Here is a 21,227-nt window from a genome sequence, read left to right as displayed (position 1 = left end):
TCGTCTCACTTCTCTTGAGACACTCATTCCAAACAATCGTTCCGTTTGGATGAAGAAGGATTTCTATGGTTGAGCTTTTGCTCTTTTGGTCATTGATCTAATTTTTTCGATCTTTGTAGAACCCTTCATGCATTGATTGTCACATCTTCATGCATTTATGCATTTTGCATTTATTTGTATACATTGCTTTTGTTTTGATCTTACTTTTATATTTTAATTTTGTGTGAGTAAAAATCTAAAACCACATAAAAATTCAAAAATTCAAAAAATTTGATCATATATGTTTGAGCACATATGACATGTGAGTTTTGCTTTGTACCTTCGTACAAATAGTTTTATGCATTTACGAGCTTAGCTTGTTCTTTATGCACTTATATTTTTGTGGGAAAAATCTTGACATCTTTGTGTGATTGTTGTAAATCAATATTCAAGCTTGTCATGAATGATTAGTCAATAGTCATGTTTGTTTTGATACATGCATAGACTTGTGCCTATATATCTTCCCACATTTTTATATTTTTTTTGCTTAAAGAGCTCAACCAATGTAAATCTCAAAATGAAAAGAGATAATGAGCTGAAAAAGCCGTCGCACATACTAGTATTTGACTAAAAAAAAAGGAAAGCGACTTTTATGAATATGTATGATGCCAAAAAATCCAACGGCTTGTTCATCAAATTGAAATATCAAAAATTTCAGACATCGATCTCAAAATAAGATGTATTGATTCAAAATGATCAAATGTTATGATTTGTAAAGAAGTCAAATGAAAAGTTTCAAAGATATGTAATCATTTTCTTGTGGGAGGTCATATATGTTCATTTCTATAATTGAGATAGACCACTTGTCTTAGTACTAATTGTGTATGACTTAATTGAATTGATCATTGAAGCTTCATTCTAGACTAAGGACTATTCCACACTTGATACACACACACAACACACATGCCTAATGCTCAATGAATGCCTTATTCATTTATTCGATTATACTTGTTTAAATGTGATGTGTGTGTGCTTAACTATATATGGATTAATCCAAAAAGATTTTTGATCATTTTATATGTGTTTGGAAGTGTTTTTTATTGCTCTTTGTGTTCATGTTTAGTACTTACATTGTTTTTCAGTGCTTAAACATATTTTTGTGTTGAAAAACATGTGTCAGAGTTTTTCGTGACTCACTCGCATCTCACTCACGACTTACTTGCGACTCACCAGTCGCCAAGCCCAGTCGCAAGTTTCATCTAGAAGTTTTGGCGACTTACTCGTGACTCGCTCGCGACTCACGAAATTTTCACAACTGAACTTCGCGACTCGCCCAGTCGTGAAACGCCTAAAAATAGCTTTTTATAAGACTTTTCGTGGAAAACATGTTTTAAACCTCTCCCATTCTCTGTTAAACCCCTCTTTTACTATTTTTACATCAAAACCCAATCAATTTGAATATTTTTTCATTCCATTAACATCTCTAAGGTATTTTTAAACTCTTTTCTTTGTTTTGGATCCGTAGATTATGTTTTGGTGAGTTTTATACTCTTGGTTAGGATTTTCATCATAGGGGTTGGGAAAACTTTATTTTTGTCAAAATTTTTTAATGGGATTGGTTTCTTTTGTTGATTTGCTTTGGATGTTGGCACCTTGTGGCAAAAAGAGCATGTATTAAGGATGGTTTTCATAATGTTCATGCATTTTTTCACATTGTTGTTCATAGTGTGCATACTAGGTGTTTGATAAAATGTCTCTTAGGCATTTTCTCGCTTGTTTAGACTCCGATAAGTATCAAATTTTGGAGTTTTTTATGTTTCCTCATTAGAAACATGTTTGGTTCATTGGTTGTGTATTTAATACACCTTGACCCACATGTGCATTTTCCATCCATTGGTCATGCATTGCACTTTGCCATCTCTTGCACACCCCTTGCTACCCTTACCATGCATTGTTTTTTCATCGTAGTATGTCATGTTTATCTTATGCTTTGTAGTATTTTGTTTCATCTTATGTTTGAGCTTCATTTTCTCATTCATCTCGCACCCTTTATGCATCATTCTTCTTGTTCATGTCTTCATCTCTTGCCTTCGTTTCTCCTTAACCTTTTGTCTATTTCTGACAAAAAGGAGGAGAGTATACTTTGGAGTAATATACCAGAGAGTTTTGTCATTTCTATATGACCCTTGTGCACATTCTTAGGGGGAGAAATTCTATTTCTCGTGCACATTTGTAGGGGGAGAGATATTTCATAGGGGAGATGCATATACCAAGGGGAAGAAGACATTGTGTTAATAAGAAACTTTGTCTAGGTGTTTGGTGTTTGATCAAGAAGTACTTTTTACTGTTTGTACCTGGTACCTTTGTAGGTTTTGAAGGTTTCTGTTTTTGGTTTGTACCCATATTGCTTTTGTAAGTTTTGAGAATTTGTTTCTTTGCACCATGTAGGCCTTTGTGGTTTGTACCTTGCTTTATACAGCCTGTGTGCTTTACTCAATCAGTACTTATAACTAAGTGTTATACATTTCCTTCTAAGTATTGTCACTCTTGTGTCCTTGTAGAATTTTCCCTAGATGCATATACTTCTTGTACTGTGCATTGGTTGAGTGTTGGTCATTCAAGTGAATTGCCTTGTGTTTGTCAAATTGAATGTCCGGATGTTCATTCCAAGTGTGAATGAGCATTGTGATCACTTGTTTAGAGTGATTGCTTGTTTTGGTCTTACCATGGTTTATTGTTTTATTCCACTGTACTTGATCACATTGTGCTTGCTCTATATGCTTTACAAGTTTTTTGCATACAATGAACTTATTGTGTTGTTGTGTTTCAAGAGTTCTTGTTCTTATGGTTCAAAAGCTTTACATATTCTAGAGTTAGGTGTGAGAGAGTTTTCCAACTGTTTCCAACTCAAGTGTTAAGTCTAGAGTTTGTTTTAGGGTTTTGTCACGGAATAGCCAAAGGGGGAGTTTGTAAGGTTGAAATTTATCAACCATCTTGTTGGCTTTATTTCATGCCAATTTACTTGTAATTTAGCACTTAGTAATCCTGTATTTAGGTGGGATTCATGTAAGGGTAGTGTGTGAAGAGAGTGAAGAATTGCTCATCTTTGTGCAAAGAAGCAGAGACTCACAGGTAGGACTCGCGACTTGTAAGCTGCCAAATGTTGTGCACGTGAGAAGCATGCGGGAAGGTGAAGGGTCACGCCAGCTGTCGTACTACAGGACCAAAGTCCCAGGCTGTTACCTCGCGACATGAACTTGCGACTTGGACAAGCCGCGAGACCAAGCTGCCAACTTACCCTATTTGGTAAAAACTGACTCTTCGTATTCCAAACACATACCACTATATATAGATTCTTATACCCATGAAATCAAGATTGCTCCTAGAGAGAATTTTGTGAGAGAAAAACAAGATTGCTTCATCCCTAATCTTCACTAAGAGACTCTACAAATTTCTCTACTATCTTCCTTTCCATTGATACATCCTTGAGAGGTTATTGACCAAATCCTTTTCTCATCACACCCACGTCTGTGAGAATGTACATTTGGTGTTAAGGGAAGCAGTTTGGAAGGAACCAATAACTACTGGTTGATGCTATGATGTATAGGAAAATCCAGTAAGCTAAAGAAGAAATAGGTTCGGGGCAACCTCGTTGGAGCAAGAACCTTGGAGGGATTAGGTACACTAGGTAGATTAGGCTTAGAGGACCTTCTGCTGTTCATGTATCTCAACTACATTCTTTAGTAGATTATTTACTGCTTGGAGGGCGGCGGAGAGGTTTTAAGTCGAGGGCTTCGTTTTCCTCTTCGATAACACATCGCGTGTTATCTTTGTGTTTGCATCTCTCTTCCTTTATCTTTACCTTTTATTTTCTGTTGTGGATGTGATTATAATTGGCTTAGATTGTTTATCAATTCTGTGTTTGACTTATGTTCATGTTCCGCACATTCATTGTTTGATAATAACCTTAAATTGATATTTTGTAATTGGGGGTCAAAACGTTCAAGGGTATTTTAGACACATATTGATCTTTCACATGTCAAGTCACTTTTGAGAAGCTGAAGGTTGCTGTATCAAGTGAGCCTATGCTGCGTCTACCAAATTTTGGGTTGCCTTTTGAAGTCCATACAGATGCTTCTGACAAAGCAATTGGTGGTGTGCTGGTGCAAGAGAAACATCACGTTGCTTATGAGAGCAGAAAGTTGAATGAAGTAGAGTAAAAGTGTTCAGCTCATGAAAAAGAGATGATTGTAGTGGTACATTGTTTGTTGGCGTGGCGTATGTATTTGCTTGGGCCAAAGTTCGTGGTGAGAACAGATAACGTGGCGAATAACTTCTTTAACACACAAAAGAAGTTGTCACCCAAGCAAGCTAGGTGGCAAGAGTTGCTGGAAGAATATGATTTTGTGTGGGAGCATAAACCAGGCAAGCACAATGAAGTAGCAGATACACTTAGCCGCAAACAAGTATAAGAGTATGTGGCTGTCTTGACTAAAGTGGAGTTAGATTTTGTGGATTGGATCAAAGAGAGTGCTAAACTTGATGCTACTTATCAAAAGCTGGTGCAGGATGTAATTGCAGGCCTTGTGAGGCGTTATTGGCTTGAGGATGGGTTGTTGTATGCCAAGGGTGGTAAGTTGTTTGTACCAAGTGGGAATATCCAGAGAGAGTTGCTGAAGGAAACTCATGATCCACAATGGGCAAGACATCCGGGTAAGGATAGAATGTATGCATTACTGTCCCGTTCTTACTATTGGCCTAAAATGGAGTTGGATATTAAATTATATGTGAAGACTTTTCTAGTTTGCCAACAAGATAAAGTTTTAACTCAAAAGGAAGAAAGTTTGCTGTAGCCTCTTCCTATACCAGAAAGTCCTTGTGTTTCAATTTCTATGGATTTTATTACTGGTTTGCCAAAGGTTATGGGGATGGGTTCAATATTTATGGTGGTTGATTGATTCTCAAAGCATGTTGTTTTTAAGGCTACACCGAGTACATGTACAACAACGGTAGCTGCTGATTTGTTCTACAAAAATGTGGTGAAATGCTTTGGGCTACCTGAAGATATTGTAAGTGATAGAGACTTTAGATTTATTGCTCGATTTTGCACTGTTCTATTTAGTTTGATGGGTTCAAAGTTGAAGTTTTCAACTGCTAATCACCCACAAATGGATGGCCAAACAAAAAGAATTAATGCTGTGTTGTAGGATTATTTGAGGCATTATGTGACTGTCAGCTAGAAGAATTGGATAGACTTATTGGATTCTGCATAGTTTGCCTACAATCTACATAAGTCTTTAGCAACTGGGATGAGTCCATTCGAGTTAGCAATGGGGCAGCAGCCTCTCACACCTCACCAGATTGCTAAACAACATTCAGGGGACAGGTGCCCTACAGTGTACAGATTTGCCATCAACAAGCAAGAGTAATGTGGGAGGCACAAGATAGCTTGTTGAAAGTACAGAGGAGAATGAAGAAGTGTGCTGATAAAGGGAAGAGGCCTCTTGAGTTCCAAGTGAGGGAAAAGGTGCTATTGAAACTAACACTGTAGATTTGGAGGAAGTTCAGAAGTGAGGCAATTCACAGAGGTTTAATTCCTAAATATGATGGTCCATTCAAGATTGTAAAGAAAGTTGGTGTTGTGGCTTACAAATTAAAGCTGCTAGAAAGATTGCAGATTCACCCAACAATTCATGTGAGTTGCTTGAAGCCTTATAATGGGGATGTAGAAGAGCCTGCAAGGAATGAGGCAAGGCGTGCCCCGCCTACTGTCATGGTTTAGTTTGATAGAGAAGTGGATGTAATCCTTGACAAGAAGGTGACAGGTTATCAAAAGGGAGGAAATATGATTACTTACTATTTGGTGAAATGGCAAAGGGTAGCTGAATCAGAGGCGAGTTGGGAGAAAGCATCTACATTATGGCAATTTGAGAAAGAGTTGAAGGCATATGAGGATACCTTACCGACGAGGACGTCAGCTTCTTCTGGTGGAGGTGGTTTGTTAGGAGCTTTATGAGTTGCTAATGAAGGCATGAGGAATTGGAGTGCTTGGACAACATTAGGCTAATCACTTGGCTTAATGTTTTCTCAAGACACCAATGGCTCCTTATGCCTATTTAGTGAAGCTCCTAACTGCTCTTTGAAGGGGACAAGCCCGGTCTCCCTACTGGATTCAAAGTGATGAGCATAATGAGGGGCAGCATGTGAAGGCACCTTGCTCCACATGATGCCTCAAGGCCATGGCAAAGGAGGGCCATGGTGGGCAAAGACAGATTTTGATGTTGGGCAGCAGCAGGTGGTGCTGACTTTATGGGATGGTGCATGAGAATGGTGGTTTGGCTGATGGTTGCTTTGTGTGTGGGCTTGGTGGCTTGGATGCAAGGCAGTGCTAGGTTACTGTGGTGATGATATGCTATGCAAGGCATTGTGCTAGCTGGTGCAGGCAGAATGCGTGGACTTGTGTAAGTGGGCTGATGGCAATTAGTTGATGTGCTACATATGGAAATGCTATGTGGGCTGTGATGCTGATGAGAAGGGCTTAGGCAGGGGGCCAAGCCTTCTAAAACGTGATGAAACAATTGTGTTTGGGTTGCTAAAGCATGGGCAGAAGCCCTATGATGATGTGCTGAGAAATAGGCTGGCATGAACAATGTGCAGCAGCTGTTATCGGCAGTTACTAAGCAGTTCCTTAGATGCGAGGCAGTGCTGGGCTGCTGTGGTGATGATGTGCTATGCAAGGCATTGGGCTAGCTGGTGCTGGCAGAATGCATGGACTTGTGTGAGTGGGCTGATGGCAGTTACTTGATGTGCTACATATGGATATGCTATGTGGGTTGTGATGTTGATGAGAAGGGCTTAGGTAGGGGGCCAAGCGTTCTAAAATGTGATGAAACAATTGTGTTTAGGCTGCTAAAGCATGGGCAGAAGCCTCATGATGATGTGCTAAGAAATGGGCTGGCATGTACAGTGTGCAGCAGCAGTTATCGGTAGCTACCAAGCAGTTCCTGGCTTTCGAGATGTTCAAACCTGCTGTGTAGGGGCTGGAAAGGTGGAGAGCAAGCCAAGACAGCATCGGTTAAAGGTGTCCTAAGTCAGACCACATGTGGCAGCAAGTCCTAGACAAGGGGCAATTACTTGGCAGTAACTGCTATGACAGTTATTTCTGTATATTTATCTTGGGCTGTTGGGGCTATCAACAACAGAGTGGGTAATTTTGCTTAGAGAATTTCGTATGTATTCTCTAGGCTTCTTTTGTACTTGATATTGAGTAATAAAAGTTGGGGTTGGTGCCCTGTGAACAATGGCGAAGTTAGGATTTTAGTTTAGAGGGGGCAAGATTAAAAAGAATAGCGATAGTTGCATATTATGTGAATGAAACATGGTTGAAATCGTGTTCATGATTTTCAATTATAATTGCAAAAACGTCAAAGCAAACCTTGGCCATAAATGACTTTGTTTACTTAGAACTAACAAAAGTTACAAAACCTTTGAAAATGATGCGACCTTAAGCACATCTTAAAAGCTAGTAAGGATTTCCTCTAGACACTTTAAATTCAAAAGTTTAGAGAGCCAAGGGAGCTAACGTGAAACTCCCCTATTTCATGACTTTGAAACAGAGTATTTTTCCCAACTTTTGAAACTTTGCAGCAATAGCAACTTTGTTGACCCATAAAACCCATGGATTAGCTAGCTGAGATTCCCTCAAAATTATTGATTTTCAATTAATGTAAAACACCAAAAGTGCCGTAAGACTTCTAATAATAATCAGAAAAGAAATAAAAAATAAAAAACTATGGTGAGTCCATAGTTAAGTTATTAGTGTTTTTTTTTTTTTTCTTTCAAATAATATGTAAAACTTATCTTTTCTTATAAAAAAAAAAACTTGCGATACTTATCTCTTGACTCTTGGTTAAAAAGAGTAAACTAATCTAAAAATCTGGTAGGGGGGGGACAAAATAAGCATTAGGCTACTATATTAAAAGAGTTTGTGGGAAGGTCAGGGGGGAGGGGGGCATATCCCCCCGTCGATCCCCCTTAGCTCCACCTCTACCTGTGAATACTATGTGTGCTATGTGTGTGTGAATTCCTTTCATAATTCTGTTCTGAGTGTTCCTACAATGTGTGTGTGTGGAGTGTTAATTAAGACTAAGTTAGGAGCTTAGTGCCATCACTGACAGAAATTTTAAAAGAAAAATTGACCCTATGATAATTGGTAATAGAGCCAATTGTTTGTACGACAAATATCTTGAATGTTTGTACGACAAATCATCTACAAACTCGGTATAGCCGACCATACAAATATTTAACTTAACTGGCAAGAAAAGTATCTACTTTTATTAATTTCACAACTTCACACGCGCGGACAGTTCACATTGTGATAAAATAAAATGCTAACACGCAACTGACGCAAGTTTGACTTTTAGGTTCTGGAGGTACCCGGTTTAATCAGCCAAACTTCCACTCCAAGTACTAGCAAGGTTGACTTTTAGGTTCTTTCTTCACTTTACGATTTGTAAAATTATAAATACACATAAACCCTTAGCAACTTCCTCACTAAACTCACATCCAATATTCTGAGCTTTGATTTGAGCAATACTTTAGAAACTGTCTCACCACGGAAATCATCACCATACTCCACCCCACGGTGTGGGACATCATGGAGGACATGGACATGGTCATGGTGTAGGACATCATGGAGGACCTGGACACGGCGGAAGAGGAGGGCATTGTCATGGTGGCGGTGGGCATTACGGCGGTCATGGTCATGGTCCTCATGGAGGGGGCCATCATGGAGGAGGAGGAGGAGGAAGGCATTGTCATGGTGGTGGAGGACATCAACCACATGCTCATCATGCTCATGGCGGAGGACATCACCCACATGCTCATTGTGGTGGCAGAGGACATCACCCGCATGGTCATGGCGGAGGACATCATGCACATGGTCAGCATGGTGGCGGACACGGACAACAACACGTTTTCTTGTTAACGATGTGATATTTTCAATACCTATAGCTGGTGTGGTGACAGATATTAGGCTATATGTAATGTAATAAATCAGTGTCTGTTATCTTTTATATTTTAAGTTAAAGAATAAGCCCATAATATGTATTTCTGAAATTAGGGGAATCATATGTTGTTTGGCTGGCGTATTGAACGCATATTTGATGTTTATATATGTGGACCACTTTAATTTTAATGGGTTTCATGGCTGCGAATTAATGGCATAGCTTACCTAAGGGGGAGCATCGAATTTTCTTCGGAGGGAGCTCTGCAATATTTACCGTTTCACTCTTTTCGCAATTTAGCATGCTGAGGTACAAATAAAATAAGTTTTCTGATGAAATTGAATCAATTTAGACGTATGCTGGAAACACTTGAAATGACTTAGTGCATGTAATCTAATTGGATTTCGTGCATTTGATAACAAATTTGTCTGATGACATATAATCCGGTTGTTCAGAGATGGATCTCGTTGGTTTCATCGAAACATTGATTCATCTCTTTCTCTCAAATTAGATTCCAATATTATTTAATTTACAATCAAGTTGTTCACGAACCAAATCTCAACATTAAGTACTTTTCTCCCGGCCTGGACTGTACAAAATATGATCACTTAATTAGTACATCCATATGATATTTGCGTAGTGTCTGTCCTGTAAGATTCTAGAATACACGTGTTACATACTAGAATAAGTGTGCATTTGGAAAGCGTTTCAGGCTCACAATTGTGTGTTTTGCTGAAAAAATTGGGTCTCATGGTACTGTTCACGAACCTACAAAAGTTATCTAAACATAAATTTCAATTTAAAATTGAGTCTCGTAGTACTATTTACACATTTAAAAATTATTTTGCTACAGTATTGTCAATTTTCAACAATAGGAAATATCTAAATAGATCCTAAATATAAGCTATAAAAATTAGGGTTTAGGAATGCACTTCTTTAGCCAACTAGAATAAATTTCCAGTAACAAACATTAACGAATGCACCTAGAAATGACTAACGCATGGGTCAGGTCATCGTCTCTATATCCACCAACCACTTTAAAGATGATTTTCGATGGGAAATAATCCACCATTTTATTTAGAAAGTAACAGATTTAGGGTATTTGAACTAGTTTCAACTCATAGAAAACTTTTTTTTTTTTTTTTGATACAAAGCTTTCTATTCAACCGAACAGCCGGAAATTGGGTTACAACAGAGAAGACAGAACACATAACAATCAAGAAACAGCTAGTTTCAATCGGCTTGAATCAGCTCAAGCAAGGCAAGTGGACAAACTCCCACCCACACCTGAGAAGATTCACTATTTCTAGCTAGGTGAGCTAGCTCATGGGCAACTCTGTTGTACTCCCTTTTCACATGTTTGATCTTTCAACTAGAGAAAGAGCTTAGCAAAACAAGACTTCCTTGATACAAATGACTAAGGCTACCTTCCACAAACTTCTCATTAATATCACTAACTGTAGATTCAGCATCTGATTCAATTACAACTTGAGATATCTTCATGTCACGAGCAAGTAAAATCCCAACCTCCATAGCAAGGGCCTCCACTTCAACTACTGAAAAATGGTCTTGGTAATACTTACAACCAGCTGCTATGACAGTCCCACAAGAGTCTCTAATGACAGTTCCAATACTTGAGTTTCTCCCATCCACTGATGTCGCCCCATCTACATTCACCTTGAAAACTCCAGGAGGCAGAGGAGTCCATCCACCATTTTCAACAGCCTGACACTTATTCAAAGCCACCCTTGCCATCCTATACTCATGAAGACATCTATTGGCAAAACTACATATATGGCTCGGCAATCTACAGGTTGACTAAAAAACAACTAAGTTTCTATTATACCATATCGACCAAGCAATACCGAAAAAAATTTCAAGATCTCGAACTGTTCTTTTATCTAGTATTTGCAGCGCAACATCAGCAACATCATACAGCTTCAGCCCATTCTCAACAAAACGGGTACCCCAACAGTCCCAAACCCTCTTTGCTACTTCACAATGGAATATAGAGTGAATAATTGACTCCACTTCTCATCCACAACAAGGACAAAAATCATTCTCTCTAATACCTCTCTTCTTCAAATTCACCATAGTTGGAAGGGCATCTACACATGCTTTCCAAGGAAAGATTTTGATCTTTGATGGAATATTTAGGTGCCAAACCTTCTTCCATAACCACTCCCTAGGATTCCCATAAGAGCTTTCTCCTTCTTCAAATGAATCCACCATATTAAGAGCTACATAATAGGCACTTTTGACGGTAAAAACACCATTCTTATTTCCAACCCAAATAATTTTGTCCTTAAGAAGATTATAGCTGATTGAGATATTAAGAACTGTATTTGCTTCAAAGGGCAAAAATATAGATTTAACAAGATCAGCCCTTCATCTTCTAGTTTCATAATCAATTAGAGCCGAGACCATGGGATAATTATCAAAACCACAAGGCGGATAGACCACTTTGTATGTTGTGGGGGTAGGCAGCCACTTGTCATTTCATATATGGATCAACCTTCCATTACCAACTCTCCAACACATACCTCTTTTAACCACCTCAAGCCCCTGCAATATGCTCATCCAAGCATACGATGGTCTAAAACCCAAACTAGCCATGAGGACATCTCCATGGGGATAGTATTTAGCCTTATATACTCGAGCTACTAAAGAGTTTGGATTCATGAGAAGCCTCCAACCTTGCTTTGCTAGCATAGCAAGATTGAAAGCCTGAAGGTTTCTGAATCCCATCCCTCCCCTAAGCTTAGATTTGCACAATTGCTTCCAACTCACCCAACCGATTCTTGACTCCTGACCACGTTGTCCCCACCAAAACCTTCTCATCATACTTTCTAAATCATCACATAATCCCTTTGGTAATTGGAAACAACTCATAGTATACGTAGGGATAGCTTGGGCCACCGCCTTTATAAGGATCTCTCTTCCCCCTATAGAAAGAAGTTTTTCCTTCCACCCAGCCAACTTCCTTCCGACCCTTTATTTAATCTCTGCAAAAACTTCATTCTTTGATTTACCAATAATAGAGGGGAACCTCAAATACTTACTATGCCGAGAGTCCTGCATAGGCCCCAAAATCTCCAAAATCTCATTTTTCTTTTCCTCCTCCATGTTGGCACTAGAGAAAACCGAGGACTTATCTGTAATGATTTTTTGACCAAAGGCAGCTTCATACAAACGAAGAATTTCAATTAACTAATGACATTCTTGACCATTAGCTTTATAAAAAAGCAAACTGTCATCCACAAAGAATAGATGTGTAATCTTAGGGCAGCCTTTACATATGGATAAGCCACTCATTAAATGATTTCTTACAGCTTTACTAATGAGAGAGGAAAAGCCATCTGAATATAGTAAGAACAAATAAGATGAAAGGGGGTCTCTTTGACAAAGACCCCTCGAAGGTATAATATTACCATAAGCTACACCATTAATAAGCACAAAGTAGGAAATAGAACTTATGTATCGCATTATCAGACAAACCCAGCTATCATGAAAGCCCAATTTTTTCATAACCTATTCAATGAAACCCCATTCCACCCTATCATAAGCCTTACTCATATCTAATTTAATTGCCATATAGCAATCTTTACCATCTCTTTTGTGGTCTAGATAATGCATGAGTTCAAAGGCTATGAGAACATTATCAGTTATTAGCCTTTCAGTAAGAAAGGTGCTTTGATTTTCAGATATAATTTGAGGGAGGACAAGTTTGAGGCGATTAGCTAAAACTTTAGAAATAATCTTATAGATCACATTGCTTAGACTAATCGGTCTAAAATCTGTCATTTTAGCTAGATTGTTAGTTTTTGGGATAAGCGTAATGAAAGTTTTATTTATATCAGCCATAGAAATATTGGAATTTAAAACATTTAAAATCATGCTTACAACATCATTTCCTACAATATCCCAATATTTTTTATAAAAGATAGCTGGCATACCGTCAAGGCCGGGAGATTTGGTCGGATGCATTTGCTTTAGTGCAGCTTCAATTTCCTCTCTTGTGAACTACTTGATCAAACTTTGATTCATTTCAGCTGAAACTTGAGGATCAATAGCTTCAACAACTTCCAAAATCTTATCAGGATTAGATGTCGTATAAAGCTTCTCAAAATATGAAACCGCCACTTCAATCCAATTCCCCCTTTCATCCATAAGTCCAGTGATGGTATTTTTCTTTTTTCTACCGGATGCCTTAGTATGAAAATATTTTGTATTGTGGTCCCTAAGACCCATCCACTGAACCTTAGACCTTTGTTGCCACATAATCTCCTCACAATCCAGCAATTCATTAATCTCTTTCCTAAGCTTATTAATTTCACGACCATTACTTCCATCATGATCCCTCAACACAAACTTATTAAGGGCTTTCCTTTTGTTCTGAATCTGTCTAGGAATATGACCAAAAACTAATCTGTTCCATCTCGATAAATCATCAGCACACTGCTTAAGTCCTGCCACCATGTCATTTGGATTATATAAATTTACACTATCATTCCAAGCTGCCTTGATAATATCTCCACACTCATCTCTTCTCATCCACATTGCTTCAAACTGAAACCTTCTTTTCCTGGGACTTTGCGGTACAATGGAATCAATGATCAAGAGCACACAAAGGTCACTAGCTGATTCCACCAGATGATGTACTCTCATATTCTTATAGTGATCAATCCATTCTTGCGTAACCAAAGCACGATCCAACCTAAGGTACATTCTCTGTCTTCCTTCTTGCATATTGCACCAAGTGAACTCCGGACCACAAAACCCAAGATCCATGAACCTACAATAATCAATTGCTTCTCTAAAATCATCCATTTGCTTTTGAGATCTTCAAACTCCCCCCATCTTCTCCGCACATGATACAATTTCATTAAAATCCCCAAAACACAACTAGGGAAGTTGAAACTTTCCACTAAGAGCTTTTAATAACTCCCATGACTCCTTCCTTCGATGGACCTTAGGATTTCCATAGAACCCAGTAATTCGCCATTTAAACCCTGACTCTTTCGTAACAATGGCTTCAATATGCCTATTTGAGAAGCTCTGAACATCAACAGTAATTTCCTTCCACCGCAATAAAGCCAAACCTCCACTTCTTCCATGACTTGGAATAACTAAACCATTAATAAAACCAACACTCACCTTCTTCTTCTCCATACTCCTCATTTTCAGTTTTGTTTCCTATAAGAAAACAAAATCAGGATCTCATTGTTGCACAAGATTGCGCAACACTCGAACTGATCAAGAGTTCCTAAGCCCTCGACAGTTCCATCCTAAAGCCCTCATTTTTCTCGACGGTGCTACCTAGCAGACACTGCCATTTCATGAAGAAAAACAGAGCTTTTATTGTAGTTTTCCTCTCCACGTACCTTTTTCTGAACTCTTCCTTCAACTTTTATTAATTCCTCAATGCTTTCCATTCTTTTATTTCCCACTTTCAGACCCTTAAGCCCCATATCCTCATCTTGGGCCTTACCTTTCTCTCTAGCCGTTTTCTTCCTGCTTCTATTAATGGATTCATTTTCAGCTTTTGAGCTTCGGCCTGTTTCATTTGGATGACACTCCTTTAAGCGCTTCCTTATGAACTTTAATTGGGCTGGACACTTTTGGTTCTTCATTACAAGGCCCAACATTTTTAAAAGGAGCAGCTGACATAGCCCTCTCATTTGGCTTGGACAGTCTCTCAACTAGACTTGTATTAGTTTCGTTCCTTTCAAACCTTGTTTCCTGACCAAACTGTAGCTCACGTGCTGCCCCATCAACCTTGTCCCATCCAGTCAGGCTGTCACCGACATTCAGATTTGAAAACGTGTCTCTTGTCAGTGCCTTGAAGCTCACGGCTTTCTTCCCCATTAAGCCACTACTACTATTCCAGCCACCATCTTCATCATCCTTGGAAAAAGCTGAAGAACTGAAGCTTGCTGCCATACCCGTTGGCTTGAACCAAGTCCGATCACCATCCACACCGTCCAAGCTTTCACTATCCAAACCTTTTCCCTTATCATTTCCACTTCTAACCACACTTCCAGCCCTCAACCAATCCCCATATTGCCTCTCTTTTACACCCTCTCTTTGACTCACATGGCAATGTTTATCATCATGTCCAATAATTCCACAAATATAACAAAAAGTAGGGAGACGTTCATACCTGAAAATGATCGAGCATCACTCTTCTTCTGCATTGGTGATGTTTCCTCCTCTTCTAAGAGGCTTATCAATAGGTATCTCAACCCGAATCCTCATAAACTTTGCTTGCTCCGCCTGTAATGACCTTTTATCCACTTCAAGAACATTTCCAATTCTGCTTCCTATATCTTTCCCAGCATCTTCATACATATACTCAAATGGTAGACCCCAAACTTGAACCCAAAAAGGAGCATGAGTTAAAGAAATATTTGATGTTGTTAACCCCTTCCTCCATCAACATAAAAGAAGAAGGTTATTATCAAAGTTCCATGGACCACTTCTTCCACCCCATTCCAACTGACACAGTGAACTAAACTTAAATTGCAAGACATTAGTCCCCACCTCCACAATCCTCAAGTCAAATCCCATCTTCCACACTGTCTTCAAAGTATTCTTGAAAGCTCTTTGATTTTGATGACGGTCTGTGAGGAGGTGCCCAAATAGGCTTAACGAACACTCTTCAAGAAACTTTGCTTTAGCTACATTTGATATGACAATATCATCTGCCTCCTCTTTTGTTAGCTGTAGCTTGTGAAAATGATCTAAAACCTCTTGCTCCATAACTTTGCACGGCACAGGCTACTACCCAACCAGCTTGGATGAGTAGGCCAAGAAAAGACCCTTTACAGAAACAAAGGGAGAGACAAACTCTAACTTGAGAGAGAAAATGCTCCTACAGGGGAGAGAGACTTCAGCGTTACTCACAGAAAACTTACAAGTATATTGATGTAAACCATTGATTTGACATACGTGTAGTGTAACTTAGGGTCCGTTTGGTTTTTGTAAAATATTTTTCGAAAAATACATATTTTTTAGAAATGCTATTTTTCGGAAAAGGAAAATATTTTCAAGTGTTTGGTTGTATTATGAAAATTTTTGTGGAAAATATTTTCATGTGTTTGGTTCTATTAGGAAAATGCTATTTTCCTATAATTTTTTCACATTTTCTCAGCATCCAAACAAATTTTATTACAAAAAATTTCAACATCACAGCCAATTCAACAACAAATTCCAGCAGCAAATTCCGGCAACAACAACAACAACAACAACACAACAACAACAACAACAAACAACAAACAACAATCAAACTTTAAAAAAACAAAACTGAGTCGTCGACGAGATCGAGGAAGAGAGAGCGATGGGTCGTCGTATGGGTCTGGGTCGACGAAGAGATCTAGGTCGAAGGTCTGGGTCGTCGAAGCTCTGAGTCGAAGGCGATGGTTCGAAGGTCGAAGGTCGAATGCGATGGGTCGTCGGTCGAAGGTCTGGGTCGACAGTCTGGGTCTGGGTTGAAGGCTCTGGGATCATGGGTTGCCGGCTCTGGTTCGAAGATCGGTGGGTCGTGGGTCGACGGCTCTGGGCTCTGGGTTCGTGGGTTGCCGGCTCTCTCTCTCTCTCTCTCTCTCTCCGGAAGTGAATTGAAGGTAAAATGAAAACGGAAATGATTTTCCGTAATTAGAAGGTATTATTGAAGGTCAACAAAAATGATTTTCCGTTTAACCGAATTTTCCTTGCGCACCCAAACAGCCTATTTTATAGAAAATGCTTTTCTGAAATTGTTTTCACCCAAAACAAACAGACCCTTAACAAAAAAAAAAAAAAAAAAATTAAAATTTGAGTGCAACTTCTCCGAAAGCCCACAACCTGGGCCCCATGTTCTTCTCTACCTTTTTTTTCTTTGTTTTTTCTCTCTGTAACAGAATCCACCCAGCTTCTTATTCTATTTGCCCCTTTTGAATATCTGTACTATACTACTATACCATACGTATTCTTTTCATGATTATAGTGCAAAGCTGTTCTGAACTTATGATGCATAATTGGAAGTCATTTTTCTTAATTATATGACCTCGTTAAATTTTTAGCATCCCAAATTCCCAAAAATAGGGTTTAGCAATTTGAACTTCAATGGATGATAAGCTTCTACCTGCAAAGATTGCTGTCAGTTAATATAGTGTTATCTAGTACTTTGCAACTATACAAGGATCTAATGTTAGAAAAAAAAAAAAAAATTGTTTATTAGTTGGGTATATCTCATTTTTACCTCTTGACTCTTTTTTTTAAGGGAAGTTTGAAGTGGGTAATTGCCATATATGCCTATTTGCATATTTCCCTTTTTTTTTTTTCTTGCATTTTAGTTCATTTTTATCATTTAAAAATGATAAAAGTTGTACCTAATATTTCAGTTTGATAGAAGCTAGAAGTTGATCTTTGTCCATAGAGGAGTTATTTAGAATTGACTTCTAATTCAATTGGCGATTGTCCGTAGGAGATTCTTTTGATTACATTTGTCATGTTTTTTATGCCACTAGTTTTTTTTCCCCTACAAAGCACCATTACTGTATTTTGCAACACTATTAGAATATTATGATATTGTTTTATCTAGTTTTGATTCATGTTACGGTACTATAAGGGATATATCTACAAGTACTCATCAGCTACATGCTCATTCGTCATCTAATGTGTTGATTGATGCGGAATATTTTGCTGCAGGATGAGGAAACGTCAGGGAGTAGAACACTTCAAATTTTTTTTTTTTTTAAAAGAAATAGAATAGGTTTAGTTTTGAAACTTTCAATCCACGAGAGTTCCTTTAATCCACAAAGAGATAGGAGTCTGGAATCCAACAGAAAATAGGGAGACAAAAAGTATAAATTTTCTTGATTGAATAATTGTTCAAAAAAACGTTTACATATTTAGAGGCCTATTTGAGGGCTTTGTAAAACTTGACAAACAAAAAAAATATATTCTAAAGTAAATTCTAATTAATACCTAACCATAATAGGAACCAAATTCGAACTAAAAAACATTAAAAACACCTAAAAATAAGAAAATAATAACCCTAAACCTAAAATAACAAAAATTACAAATTAAATACTAAAATTAATAAATTAAAATAATTAAATAGTATCTTCTATTCTACATCATATTTTCATTAGTCAACTTTATTAGTCAGTCAGCTTCAAAGAACTGAAACCATAAGCTGACAAGGTTAACCGGTCTGAATTGGTTAACCTATTCATCTACTCCACTTCAGTTGAAACCATCTAATTAAGTAGTGCGACTTCACCACTCTTTTGTAATCTCTAAAGACAGAAGAGTAAGGGCATCTTAAAAGCTAATGCTGAAGTGTAAAAAACAATGCACAAGACCCTCCTACATTTTTGCAACCGCCAAGTATGGGAACACTAAATGTAATAATCTCGGTGCCAGTAGCCCTTGATCTCCACAATGCTAATGCCTACAATTTAGCAAAAGTGATTACTCCAAACCCTTATAATTCAGTGAAAGTGATTACTCCAGATCCCTATATAAACAATAAGATACCACAATCTCAAGGTACATGAAAACACAATTCTCAAATTCTTAACTTCTTTGAGTTCATAGAGATCGCTATGATTTTTTTTTTTTTGCTTAACCTTTGAAGGGTTTTTAGCCAGCACCTCATTAGTGCACTTTAAAAGTATTTTCAATCTTCAAGTTTTCTGATGACTACTAGTACAGACATTTAACTAGCCATCACCTTGCTCCTAAGACAAAAGGTTATATGGTCTAGACTCGATTGATGACATTAGTCAACCCTAAAGTAAGAAATCCTCTTACTACCATGGAGAGACAGCTACAAACATTCTTAGTCGCAGTTGAATGACTTTCCCAGCAAAACCAAACCCTTGCATGGCAAAATCAAACCTTTGAGCAATGAGTCAACCGGCTGCGAGAGCAACAACTTGAAGAAGTAAATCATCATGAACGTGAAAATTGTTAACCTTCAAGAGATGACCGTCATTAAGGAGAATATGAGGTCGAGAGCAATGCTTCTAGTAAGTGAACCAAAAGGGAAGACAAGCAACCTTGTGAGCTTGAAGTTGGTAACGCATGATGGGAAGTAGAGATGAAGGCAATGAAGGATAGGTTGTATCTTATGATGAATGCCATAAAGGGACAAATAGCTACACTAAACGACTTGGTCCATCGTATTGACTCTCCCTCTACCGTGCAAGTCATTTCTTGTCCTTTGCCCCCAAAGTTTCGAATGTCATCCTTAGAAATTTATGATGGAATGAAAGACCCACTTGATCATCTAAAATCCTTAAAGATTCTTATGAACGTTCAAGGCATGCCCAATGAAATAATGTGTTGAGCCTTCCCTACCACTTTAAAGGGACCAGCTAGAGTGTGGTTTAGAATCCATATCAACCTTTAAAGAGCAGAGCAACAAATTCATCAATAATTTCATTGGAAGACAAAAGCACAAGCGCTCAACACATGCCTTGATGCAAATTAATAAATAGGAAGACGAAAGTTTGAGGTCATATGTAGCCTAGTTCCACAAAGAATCTCTCTTGATATATGTGGTAGATGAAATGGTCGTAACAGCTTTTCAAATGGGCTCTGTGAATGAGGATTCCTTTTCTCCGTCCTAAAAAATGACCTAAAACTATTACTGACATTCTATTTAAGGCCATGAAGTACATTAACGCTGCAGATGCTATGACAACCCAAGAAGAAGAAGAATGAAGCTGACGACCATTGTACAAACAGATAGTGAAAGACAGCTTAACCGTCAAACCGAAAAGATGACAAAAGGCTCAAAAACTACATCCTTGAAAGGATGATCACTTAAGAAAGTACTTCGAGTAGTTCAATTCCTATAACTTTGATTTAAGCCTTTATTTATATTCCCTTCAGTACTTATCAGCGTCTTGTTTTGGCACTTAACTTTTGGTTTGATGTTATTGTTTATTTTGTTCTTAGCTTGTTTTCCTATGAACTTTCCATTTGAGTGAAATCACTTTCTTCATTTATAATGTGTTAGATAAAAAGGAATCATACGTGTTGGGAAATTTAGACCCCGGTTGATAGAATTAACAAGTTTTAAACCCAAGTTGTTAATTAGATTTATTATGAATCAAACTTGTTAAAACAAACAAACATCAATATCATGTCAAAATCATGCAGCGAGAATAATAAATAAGACAAGATATGATGACCTAGAAAAACCAATGAAACCAATCAGTTTCACAGTAAAAAACCTGGGGGGAAACTTTCCCGAAAAGCAATCCACTATAGTAAAGAGAAGTTTCAGATCTAGTACAAAACCTTTGTCCCTAGACTCTACAATCCCCGTAGATGAACTCACAGCAGAAATCTTCTACCGCTTCAGAACCTTTGAACTCTTCAATATATGAACGCCACCCTTTGATGTTGCACGGAACCCAATACGTGACTAACTCTTTTGCACGAATCCTAGTACGTGTCTCACTCACCAACTTAAGAAAGAAGAATGTTGGCATAGTAAAGAGAAGTTTCAGATCTAGTACAAAACCTTTGTCCCTAGACTCTACAATCCTCGTAGATGAACTCAAAGCAGAAATCTTCTACCGCTTCAGAACTTCTGAACTCTTCAATATATGAACGCCACCCTTTGATGTTGCATGGATCCCAATACGTGACTAACTCTTTTGCACGAATCCTAGTACGTGTCTCACTCACCAACTTAAGAAAGAAGAATGTTGGCTGCAAAGTTCTTCACTTCATCAACAATGAAGATCAAGAAGTACTTGGTTACAAAACCCTAAGGTGCAAAGACGCAGTAGCTTCTTTCAGAGAGAATAATGTATTGATCACCTTTTGCATATGTTCTCCTTTTATTCTCTTTTGTGACGGCCTCTAAAACAAGCCTTATATAGGTCTAGAGTTGTGAGAAAAGAAACCCTACTCAAATACATAAGCCTGGCCCAAAAATCAAAAAGCTGAAATTCTGTAACCTCGACAGATAGCAGCTATCGAGGAGGTGTCGAGAAGGTGTTGAGATTTAATGAATCTCAACAGATAGCAGCTATCGAGAAGGTGTCGAGGGGACAGAAACTTTCTCGATCGATCGACCAGCTAAGCTATCGAGATTGCGATAAGAATCAGCTGAAGAGCTCGACAGATAGCTAGGTGTCAAGGAGGTGTCCAGCAGCTATCGAGCTATCTATCCGTAGGTGTCGAGCTATCTGTCCAGCTTTATTAAACACCTTTTCTTCACTTGTTTCTTGGTCC

The 21,227-nt window shown here is 38.2% G+C and overlaps 1 protein-coding gene across 1 annotated transcript; it reads right to left on the bottom strand.

Moving 5' to 3' along the window:
- Positions 1 to 13,007: 13,007 nt before the first annotated feature.
- Positions 13,008 to 13,814, bottom strand: LOC112024413 (uncharacterized). The gene has a single exon (XM_024057049.1). It carries the CDS (start codon positions 13,812 to 13,814, stop codon positions 13,008 to 13,010), a length of 807 nt encoding a protein of 268 aa, XP_023912817.1.
- Positions 13,815 to 21,227: the final 7,413 nt, after the last annotated feature.

The sequence above is a fragment of the Quercus suber genome, unplaced genomic scaffold (genome assembly GCF_002906115.3).
Source record: "Quercus suber isolate HL8 unplaced genomic scaffold, Cork oak 2.0 scaffold_44, whole genome shotgun sequence".
NCBI classification, from domain to species: Eukaryota; Viridiplantae; Streptophyta; class Magnoliopsida; order Fagales; family Fagaceae; genus Quercus; species Quercus suber.
Note: the sequence above shows the minus strand (reverse complement) of the source record. Positions and strands in the feature narration are given on the sequence as shown.